General features: G+C 36.1%; 1 protein-coding gene across 4 annotated transcripts in view; it reads left to right on the forward strand.

The window, feature by feature from the left end:
* The window catches only part of klhl32 (kelch-like family member 32), an 81,656-nt gene that overhangs the window by 60,571 nt on the left and 9,063 nt on the right, over positions 1 to 12,022 (forward strand). For all 4 annotated transcript variants that reach the window (XM_088625861.1, XM_088625862.1, XM_088625864.1 and 1 more), the window contains 2 exons: positions 6,872 to 7,598; positions 11,887 to 11,945. In XM_088625861.1, coding sequence (XP_088481987.1) covers positions 6,872 to 7,598; positions 11,887 to 11,945 — 786 coding nt within the window. The remainder of the gene's footprint in view (positions 1 to 6,871; positions 7,599 to 11,886; positions 11,946 to 12,022) is intronic.

The following is a 12,022-nucleotide window of genomic DNA, read 5'->3' on the forward strand; positions in this document are numbered from 1 at the left end:
CAATATACCATGAAAAAATCTAATATCCAGCTCTAGGTGAAGATTGGGCGGGTGGAGGATTAGTGTCGGGGCGCTTTACAGAACAGAAACTTGATGGACAGGCTAGAGACAGATCTACAAAATCTCATTAAACTCCTGAATTGCTCATTACCAAGCCTGCCTCTCTTTAATAAAGTGCTCATTGACTTTGCCCAGTCCTCATCCCTACAAAAAAAAACACACACACACACACACACACACACACACACACACACACACACACACACACACACACACACACACACACACAACAGGAGCTTAAAAAATAGAGAGATAAAAAGTGACCCTTCTCAAGAATATGTAAAGCTTACCGGTATGACAAAAGAACAAAATCAATTCCTGTGGCAAGATCCCCTTCGTATTTGGAGCAAGGCTCATGAGCAAAAGCCCCTGCTCTCAACAAAAAATGAGTATATCTGGATAAAGAACAGTTTGGCTTTAGTGCAGATTCAGACAGATTATTATTTTGTTTGTTTTGATGTCTTGATTTTATTTTCAATGCTACAGTTCACAATTAAACATTCATTGAAAGTGGGGAATGCAGCCCTTTAGTGTGCATGAAAGATGATTTTACTCCTTTAATTTAACTTTGCGTAGAGCGAACATACTGTATATTATAACTGTCTGATTACTACCACCCACACTAAAGCAGAACAAGTCTTTCCTGTCAGTTTATGACCGTGATGTTCTTTCACAGAAGCTAAGAACTGGGAAGGACTAAGTAACATAGACGCTTTAAGTGGTACTGTATATTGCTGGGAAGCGCATCATCGTCTGTGCTCTGACAGATGGGTGCTGCAGCTGCTGACACAAAGGAGCCCGGCTCTGCTGCACCTCGATTGGAGCTCTCTGCTGAAGAGGGTGGGCTTGTTGTTTCGTGCCCAGTATCTGTCCATTGCACGGGTCCTGTGTTCAAAATAGTCAAAAGAACTGGCTCGCATGTGAAAGCGTTTCAGTTTGGCAGCAGGAGGGTCCCTTAAGTGAATGTATGAAGATGCTCATGTCAGGTTAAATTGTAGATGGACTGTCAGGGCTGAATGACAGATTACACTGGAAACTAAGAGTTTCCTTTGTGTGTGTACGAATGAAAAAGTCTCAAGATGTCCGCATAATACATTTTAAAAAATAAATACAATGCTCAGTTAGGAATAACAGTGTCATGACTACAGAGTTTTAAACCATTAACATTTTAAGGTCCTTTTCAAGACATTTAACATTTTTTATGTTTGTAATCAAAGGTTTGAATCACAAACACATGCCAAACTAATTGTGCTGAGTTGGATTCACAGAAATGACTCCATCCATTAAATGAATGAGCGGAAGTACAAGATTAGAGTGAGACCTCCTCCTGAACTTCTATTAAACAAGACTATACGACTCACTCGGGCACAAGGCAGAGACTTCAGAAATAGTAGCGAGTCTCAATGTGTGTACTGGTGCAGGTGATTACCATGACAGAGGATGGTTCGGAAGTGTGGACCCGGCTCATCTTTAAAAGCAAAGTGTGTGTTTTTATTTGTTATTTTCCCAACATACTATTTAATTTAGTATATGGAACACAACATTGATATTTTGAGCTCTGCCAGACTTTGAAATAGTATGCTGTTTTACTGGGATCCTTTAGACTGCAGAAAGTATGCAGAGACATTCTGATTGACAAAAGTTGATTATTTTTTGTTATTTGTAATTGTTTTCCTGATTCGGCGGAGTATCTGACAGTACCCTTGTTGGAATTATATTTCCATATCTATTAAGATGTAAATGATTTAACTTAACAACAAAAAGAATAATGTGTAGTCTGGGGTGCCAGTGTAAAACATCAGTAGAATCCTGTGTGTTAGTGTCGTCTTAATTGTGAAGTGATTGTCTGGGTCATTGCTTCATAATAGAGAAAGCAGTGTAGCAGGAGGGTGAAACAGTGAACTGTATAGCCTTTTTATACATTTTGGTTTTCTAATGTTGTGATAAAACACGTTTTATAATTCTATTAAAACTAACAAAGATCACCCCGTTCCCTTAAACTATAAATTAGCATATTTTAAGAAAAATGTATCTTTAATCTAGTAACTATGCTATATTTACAGTATGTGGCCAGATAAATACCTTTAAAGTATTGGGCACTTGCAATATTGCCCCATTCTGGCTCAAGCTAATAATGTTGCATACATGTTTTTTTTACGTGACAGATTTTCTTAAACATGTATGGAAGGTTTTTTTGTCTCTGATTTCATGAGGCTGGTGAGTCTGGTCTTTCTTATAGTGTTCTCTCACCAATGCACAAAGGAGAATTCACATCATCAGGAGTCATGCCTTTTTCACTCTTGTGCTGCTTCCTTGAAATGCACAGTGAAAGAGTATAAATAGCTCTAGTGACCTGGCTTGTTGTTACAAGCTGATGTATCCACACATTAAGCAAGGCTCAGAATGGATTACCCTACTTCTATTAAAATAGCTTGCATTAATTAGAAAGTTAAATAAGATTTGCTTTAGGGGGTATAATATATGACACTGAATGGTTGAAAATGCGATTTTACACAGCAATTCATTAGTGCTTGAAGCTGTATTGAAAAAGTATATTTTAAGTCATATGAAACACTCCTTGTTATTTCAGAATGGGTTTAGTGGGAAGCTGAGTGACTCAGTGGGGAAGGGTTGTTTTGTTTAATTTCTACAGGCCAAGACCCGGTTTGTGTTTTGTACTTGTTTTTTATAATTAAAATTAATTAGTCTTTACAAATAAGCACTTCTCTTTTACACACTGCTGTACATTGAGGTTTGAACAAGCTGCAGAAAAAAAATGTATTTTTTCCACAGAAACCGATTATAAAAAAATGTCAAGAAAAAAGAAGAAAAATATGAATAGTACAGTATGTATGCATTACTTTGCAAAGTTGAAATTTAAAAAGAAAACTACTGAATCAATATTACACAAAAAAGATATGGATGTATAATTGATGTAAGAAATTATATATATTTGTACTGTAGACTGTTTCAATTGTCATTTTTATTGTTTACTATTTGTACACCACCCAAGATGTTCCCTGATGCCAATCTGTTTGCAGATATATTTTTGTAGCAAAAACTAAAAGGCTGCTACAAAATAATATATTCTAATGAACAACCAGCTGAAGAGTAGAACTACATACATTTTATACTAAAATTGTTAGTATGAAAAAAGAAAGAAAAATAATACCAAAGATATGAAAAAGAGCTCTTCAAAAGTTTTTTAATTTTAAGTATTTAAGTATCTAAAAGTAAAAAATAAAACAATTAAAATACACAGCTGAATCCTACTATGTTTTTTTGCTTTGGATTGATTTTTAGTACATGTTTTGTACATCTATTTTCTTTGTTTTTTTATCTATTCCAAATTGAGTGCTTCTGTAATTTCAGAAATGTAAAAGGATTTCAGAATTTATGGATTGAATTTGAAAGAAGTATAGAAAATATTTAAAATCATATACAGTACTGTATACAGTATATATATTTACTAGTTGATATGAGTCGTCTTGAACAACGATTTTAGATAGTATACCCTTGCATTCTCTTGGTGTTTAGAAGGTTACAAAAAGAACATTTTGTGATTTTTCTTCCTGCAATACATTTCTGTATACCCTCCCAGTTATTTTGTTCTCTCACATGCCCACACTGAAGTCATCCTACCTGTGTTTCCTAACACAGTGCTGTCATAACTCATAACAAATCAAACCTTCTCTCCAAATGCACTCGTAAGGGAAGAAAGCAAAATTTAAGGGTAATTTCAGATTGTGAAAGAAGAGGAGAGGCATGACTGTTCATTTGCACCAATCATGCCTCCCTTTCATCTCCCCTGATTAGGCCTAGTGTGGTTTCATCAAACTGTTCAATCACCAAGCTGTCACTCTGGCCGTCTGTTGATTGAAAACAATCAGGGCTCTGATGGCACAATTATTCTGACCCTTTAACTAGACGCTGCTGTGATAATGAAAGGTTGATTATGATAGTTTGTGCCTCCTTCAGTTTGCAGAGAAGGTTAATTTGGGCATCAGACGGATGTTTAATGGGCGCTAGCTGGCAATGCTGAGGTAAATGAGAACGTGCGGTCTCCGATATTGCACGGATATAGTTTAGCTGTCAATCATTGTCATTTAGAGTTTGAGACTCACACTCTGGAAATCACATTTTCTTTTTTTCTTTGGGATTTAATTTATTCTCTGCCCTGAGGAAGTTCTTTTATGCTATGTGACCTTCACAGCCAACTAACAAAGTAGCATTCTCAGCCTTTTTTCCTCTTAATCACACTGTATTCCAAAAGTGGATTTTTTTTTTCTTTTTTGGGGAGTGGGGGTTGGAGTGAATACAAAGCCATCTGAAATAATGTGGTACAGGGTCTTTATCTCTCAGCACAGGTTTTTGAAAATCACACGTGATGTAATTATTCTGAAAGCTCCTACCGATGCTGTGGTTCTTGGTAGCTTTTTTAAATCTTCCTTTTGTAGTTGCTTCTGATGTTAAAAAAAAATTGAATGAAGTTGAGTGTAAACTAAAGAAGAAAAAAATGGCCAGAAATAGAAAATAGAAAACAAAAGCTAGAGGACAGTTCTCAGGGTATTTTAAAATAAAAGTTGTATTTTGATAGTGAAGCTGCTTGTATATTGCAGCTACAATAAGATGTACTTGTACATAGCTGAGTCTCAAATGAGTAAAATAGCCCAGAAATAAACAGACAGATGGAAATATTGTATTTTAATGTTGTTTTGTCTTTTTGTATTTGAATTTTTTGAAAGTCAATCTGTGATACTCTCATAGTACCATTTGGTTCAAATAACCCCATATGAAATATACATTCAGTAATAATGTATAATAAAAAAGGTGACTAAATGGCTTAGACTCTCTGGCTTCTTCTCTTAAATATAGAATTCTGGGAATTGTAGTGTCAAAGCCAGCAAAAAAAAAAAAAGTAGCACATTAACTCTTTTTGTCAATCTGTTGTCATGCATTCCCCTGAAACCCAAAGCAGTACACTGTATGTTATCACCAGTTATTACATTATGTCATAATGTACAGCTACACAGTAGAAACAAATAATTTACAGATTTTTCTATGAGTGTTAATTAAATATTTAAACCTGACAGTATTAAGAGGACATAAATACAACTGTGAAAATCTTAGGTCTTTTTTTAGAATATTATCCCAATAATCTGGAATTTAAATGTTCCAGATTATTTTATATTTTATTTTAAATAAAACAGTGTTTAAGATATTCAAAAAAGGAAAATTACAATGGAAGTTTGGATTTATTTTTTTAAAAACAGGTTACCTCCTTCATAAATTAATTCTGAATTCAGAATTCAGAATTAATTAAAAGAATGAAAAACTAGAGATTTGGATAACCACCTGTGTGAACTGGAAGCATCAGCAAAGTCATTCAAATATATGCCTAACTGTTATCTGTTGTTCATATGTGATTTTCAATATAATTGGTTAAACACTCAAAATGGAAAAGCATTATGTTCAAAAAGCACATCTTACATTTTAATCCTGGCAGGCACATCCTCAATTTTTCTAGCTTGAAAGGTGTTGTATTGTTTTACAATAATATGAAATAATTGCAGGGTCCTGTAAAGGAAACTATTATGCTTGATTTGTGAAAGAGTGAAACAGATTTGTGATCTTCTCTCTCAGAACCGGGCTGTTTGAGGTGAATTATCATGTTAATATCAATCAATCTGTCTATCTCTAAAATACCTTTAAAGGAACCATAGCCTGCTTGATTTAACCTTTATTAAATTTAAATTTTCAGATACAGCTTTATGAAGTCAGGATATTGTATGTGCAAGAACACATTTTACTACTGTACATTTAAAGGCATAATTCTGAGGAAAAAGATTTATAACTTATGCTGGCACTGGCATTTTACAGAATTTCATGTCACAGCATCCCAATAACCTCATTAAAACCTGGTTATTTCACATGGTAACAGAAATGGTTAACCATGCTTGGAAAAAAAAATCCCTGCATTTTTTATTTAATAAAAGTGTATACCTTTAACCATTCAATTCTTAACATGGATTGTTGACTTCAAGAAACTGTAACCTCTTACATGTCTTCTTTAACTATGCAAGTTCTTTTAACTTGTACCTTAGTGTCTAAACCAGGGTTGGACTGCATGACCATCAAGTCATTTTAGAAGTTCACACCACATCAGCCTTGCTTTGGAGTTGGATGTTTTAAAACTCACTTTGTTTCCCTGATAATAGTATAATTTATTTTCAGCTATGTTAGCACAGATTGATCAGTCTTCCGTGCAAGTGTTTCCCCAAGCTAAACAACCTGAAATAGCTCTCAAGTTCAATTAATTTCGCTTTGTTCCTCTCTCCTTTGTCACTTTAACTCATTCCATTGAAAGTTCCGTTTGGATCTGGCTCAAGGAGAATCAATAGAAATTTCAAGCTAGCAGGTGTTAGGAGTTCATTTGCTGTCACCCAGGACCCTTCATAAACTATAAAAGAAGAAACTCTCCTAAATTGATACAACAACAGACGATACTGATAGGTGTTTTTGTCTAATATAAAACTAAAACACTTCTAATCAATTTTCTGGCAAGAATGGAATATTTGACACTGTTTTGAGATTTTGATAGTTTTCTTGAAGCTGAAGCACAATATTCTCAAGGTGTTTCTTATTTTCCATTAACAATGTAATGATTGACTGATCTTAATACATTTTGTAGATTTAGCCATACTTCTATTTTAAATATGCCTGTAAATGTTTGCCCAGTGATGCCCTGTGTTAGTGTGATTTTGTTCCATTGCAATGAATGGTAACTCCTACTGTTGATGTTCTGGTACAGCTCGCGGTGAGGTGGCTGGAGCACGACTCCCGTTACCAGTACATGGAGGAGCTCTTACAGTATGTACGTTACGGCCTTATGGACATGAACTCCCTCCACACTGTTGCCAAGTCCCACCCTCTGGTCCAAGCCAGCGAAACAGCCACATCTCTGATCAATGAGGCCTTGGAGTACCACCGAAGCACCTATGCACAGCCGATCTGGCAGACTTTACGAACCAAACCTCGCTTCCAGTCGGAAACACTCTACATCGTGGGGGGGAAGAAGAGGGAGATCTGCAAGGTCAAGGAGCTGCGGTTTTTCAATCCCGTAGACCAGGAGCACGTTCACCTCGCCGGCGTGTCGAACTGGAGCGAGCTGGCCCCCATGCCAGTGGGCAGGAGCCACCACTGTGTGGCGGTCATGGGAGACTTCCTCTTCGTCGCAGGGGGAGAGGTGGAGCATGCCACAGGCCGCACCTGTGCCGTCAGGACTGCCTGCCGCTACGACCCCAGGGGCAACAAGTGGGCAGAGATCGCTCCCATGAAGAACTGCCGCGAGCACTTTGTGCTGGGAGCTTTAGATCAATACCTCTATGCAGTAGGAGGCAGAAATGAACTCAGACAGGTGTTGCCCACTGTCGAGAGGTACTGCCCTAAAAGGAACAAATGGACTTTTGTACAGTCTTTTGACAGATCGCTGTCTTGTCACGCGGGATGTGTAGCAGATGGTTTGCTCTGGATATCAGGTAAAAAAACAACACTTTTTGTAGTTCTATTCAAGTTTCTGTTTGTTGCCAAGATCATTTTTTTCTATACTGTTATCCTTTTCCTGTCTGCAAATTCCATTATGGGCTTTCCAATAGGTTTTACATTTCACAAAGTCAAGTCAATGTGATTGCCATTTTATTCTCAGCGAGTTACTGGGCAGAATGTGTGAAGTTTTAAATTTGAAATGTTCACAAATAGCTGGCATGAAAATCAGGAAGAACAGAAAACACAAATCGCTCCAAAATTGTTTTCCCCTGGTGTTCAAATATGATTCATTAAAATTTGTTTTAAAGTTTCAGCTTATGTGATTATCCAACAGAATATAGTGGTTTTTGAAAGCCAAACTCTTCGCATGACAACAAGTGATGTCGAATAAATATTCAACAGCCATTTTGCTCCTTCTGAAGGTGTTTTTTTATTTCATCTTTCGTTGCACTACATTTCACACTGTAGTCATTTGTATTATCGTTCACCAGTTTAGCTGTAATGAAAATGTGAAATTCTTGTTCAGTTAAATGTATTTTCTATCAAAAATCGGAAGGTTTTGTTTGTGATAATCTAGTGCTGTAGTCTAAGATGATGATATTGCTGCGCAAGGACAAGAAAGTGATATTGTTCTGGGTCTTTACAGAAGAAGCCGGGTGCTGCCTGTTCTGATTCTTGTTAAATGCCGAACAGGTATTGTGCAATTAGTCTTGCTTTGGGACTGTAGCAACTATCCATATTTTTTAACCTTGGAACCACATTTTAATTTGTACTTATAATACAATCAAAAATGAGATATGCCACTGCTCAAATTTAAATAATAAAAAGGCAGAAAGAGGCATGTTATTTTCACTTAAAGTAGTCTTAAAGTCTGACAGTAGTTACTTGTTTTTCCCTCTTGGGTTATGTCATTGTGGGATAACATAATTTGAAATCCCAGTGCAAATCAATGGAGCAGTTGGCGCTCCCCATAGAATTAAATGAAGCAGTAAGATACACCTGTCATATAATTAAAATCAATTAGTATAGTATAACAAATGAAGCATGGTAGTACCACAGACACGCTGCATTTGTAGGCTTCCGTCAACATGTTGTTTTTGATCTCGTCATGCATACAGAATTAAATACGCCTTCTAAACAAAAGTGACTCGATCCTTCTATGGCCTTCATCTCCAGAGTCCTGGCGCTAAATTAAGCTTAGTTCACACATGGAAGAAATATGGAGTAGATTGGCAGCACAGCTTGAAAGAGTTGGAGAACTTGGGAGGATTTGAGGAGATCTCTCACATCTCTGGTAAACCCATAGCCAGCCAGTAGCTCAGACTGGAGCTTCCTGTGTTTGATAGTACCTAAACATTGCGTAAACAGACTTAGTGTAGTGTATCATCTAATAGAGTACCACAGTCAGGGGTAACGGTTTGACCACCATTATTTTTAAATAATGTGGTGTGTGATCTTTCCTCCTTAACAAGAAAACATCATTTTATCATGTGATTGTGTTTTATTGTGTCTCTTCATTTCTCAGAGAGAAAATGTGGTGATAACGATTATGTTAATGGTGATCATTTCTCCGTCATTATTTTCAGATAATGTGTATCTTTTTCCATACTTTAGATTTCTACTCTAGCTTCTAGGGAGATGCCTGATAGTTTTCTTACAGTGACATTAGTTCAGCAGTGGACTTTATTTTAAACTTACAGCATTTCAAAAGCGTGATTGATTGATTGAGTGATTTTTTCGGTTATGAGCCTTAAGTTAAATAAAACAAAGTTGAAACATCGTGTGTAAGTTCTAAATGAATCCCAGTGAAAGACATGAGCAATACACAATTGTCTGTATTGTTCAATGTTAGGGGTTGCTGTCCAAGGATTTATTCGGAATAGTTTTTAGCTAAGCAGGTCTTAGATTACATGCTGTTTGATTAGATAGATTGCCCAGATTGATTGCAACATTCTTATAGATCTGTTCTGATCTTGCACCCTGTGTTTTTCTACTGGCACTCAGTGTGAACACTCTAGAATTCTTGCAAAATTATATGTTTATTGTGGGTTTGGAGGAAAAATAGCATTTACAGAAAAAGACCAATGTTGATACTTGCAAATTTAAAAACTTTGCCACACTCTGAAAGGCATAGAGATTTGATATCACCGGATATTTAAATAAACCAGAATCAAAAGATAGCTAGTTTGCCATTAGAGACATACAGACCAGAGGAAGTCAGAGCTTGTAAACAACCTGCCAAAAAAACAGAATATAGAATAAATGAGAATACATACTGTCTATGCTCTGACAGTATTCAATTGTAGTTTTATAGACTGTAAAAGACAGCTGGAAATCCTGTCTCACTGTATTTAATTTATAATGAGCACAGTATCATTTTTAAATATGTTGTGGATTTAGTTATGTGAAGGCCACGTGACTGTGTATGTCCATATGCACTGTACTGTATGTAAATCACTAAAGAATAAGTCACGCATACTGTATACAGCACATATATTTAGTTGTGTTGGCATTTTGACCTTCAGTATTAGAGTGAATAACTGATTCTTAATAAGAAAACAAAAAATTGAAATACTGTAATTAAGTAAAACAACTATAAAAGAATAAATAAAACATTGTGTTAGCAGCCCAAAAGTAATGGATTAATTTCCTATAATTACTGGCTGTTTGCAATCCTTCTTTTTGCCAGCAGGGTGTATTGGAGTGTGGCTGTATCTTCCCTTGTACCTGTTTTGCAACATTACCAAATTTCGTCATTATTGAACTCACAATAGCCTGCCTCTTGCATGGGACCTTGAGACCTTCCTTCGGTTTGGTCCCACCCACCTGGTTCTTTAATTGAATTAATTAATGTAATTCTATGGACACATACTGGTAGAGGAATTGCCTTCTGGAACTATTGGTCCTGGTGTGAGTCTGTGTTTGTTTCTGTATGTACCCTACAATGGACTGGTACCCATCTTGTGCCAGTTGCTCTCTGGGATAGGCTGTGGTCCCGCCTTGACCCTCTATTAGATAAAGTGGTTAGAAAATGGATGGATGGATGATATATACTGTGTATTCACTTAGGATATATCCCTAAATAAGCCTTAAACCATTGTATGAATCATAGCTGAAGTTTTAAAGTGGAAAAAAACGAAGTAGAAAAATGAAAGTGTTTGGAAGGATAGGGTGCTTTAATGACAGTTGCTTGCACAGAAAGCTCTTAAAATGCAGATTAGCTCCCTGGGGTGGCGAATCAAAATTGTCAATCTATATAATATACTTGTTAGAGAAGCCACCAAATCTAAGCAGTTGCTTTGATTGCAAGGGACAGTGTGCCAGCATGTGGTATCATAACCTAAATGCAGACAAATCAGCTTGATGACTTTCAAAGCTGAAAGAAGCGCTACAGGCAAGGGTACTTTGGTCTTGCAGAAATTAAAGAATACAGTAATCAATATTAATATGTTATCAGTTTAAGACCAGTCAAATCTGTATGCAAATCCTCAGCTTCTTATTCTGTAAGACTTGAAACATTAAAGGACAGTGAGATACAGAGTACATACAACATGCAGTGCACTGCAAGATACAGGAGAATTCATCCATGTCTCAAGAATCCAGTCCCACCCTCTGTATTTATTATGAGATAAGCAAACAAAAACTGTAGGCCTATTTATGTAAAATAACAGAAGAAGATCTGCTTTTTCATAGTATGTCACAAAAATAAATCACCTTTCTACGAATATGATTCCTTTTATAATGACATTCAATATCGTAATACATGTTAAGTAGAAGACCTCATCAGAAGCATGTTATTTGCTAGGCATCTGTGAAATTGTAGTAACAAAAAGCAATGAAATGGACTAAATATGCCAATATTCTGTATGTTGCATGACTGAAAAAACATTTTATTGCATGTTTATGTATTCTAACTGATCTACACAGCAAAACATTAAATAATAAAATTGACACTTTTTCTAAATTCATATTAAATATTGTCCTTTCTTACAATAGTATAACAAAGGCAACTTGATGTCTTAAATTTCAACAGAATAAGATGTTACATGAAGTTCTGAATAACATTTAACATATGGTAATGTTTTAATTAATAAATAAAAACAGCACAAAATATTTCTTAAATGAAGCCGATGTAGTTGTAATTTAAGAATATGCTTTTCCATTTGGATGAAAATTTGGAGTTAGCTGCCACTAATGCAGTGCAGGTTTTGGAATATGATTTGTCTTAAGTGGTCTCACTCTTGTGTATGTTGCTCTGATTGCGGTTGTCCTTGGTTGCAGGTGGTGTAACAAACACAGCTCAATACCAGAACAGATTGATGGTGTACGACCCCATCCAGGTGCGTATTACTCTCCAGCAATTATAGTCTTTTCATGAAACTTATTGAGTTTAAAGCCTTTTTCTTTACAGAAGTTC

This window comes from Lepisosteus platostomus, chromosome 3 (genome assembly GCF_059453375.1).
Source record: "Lepisosteus platostomus isolate fLepPlt1 chromosome 3, fLepPlt1.hap1, whole genome shotgun sequence".
In the NCBI taxonomy this organism is placed as follows: Eukaryota; Metazoa; Chordata; class Actinopteri; order Semionotiformes; family Lepisosteidae; genus Lepisosteus; species Lepisosteus platostomus.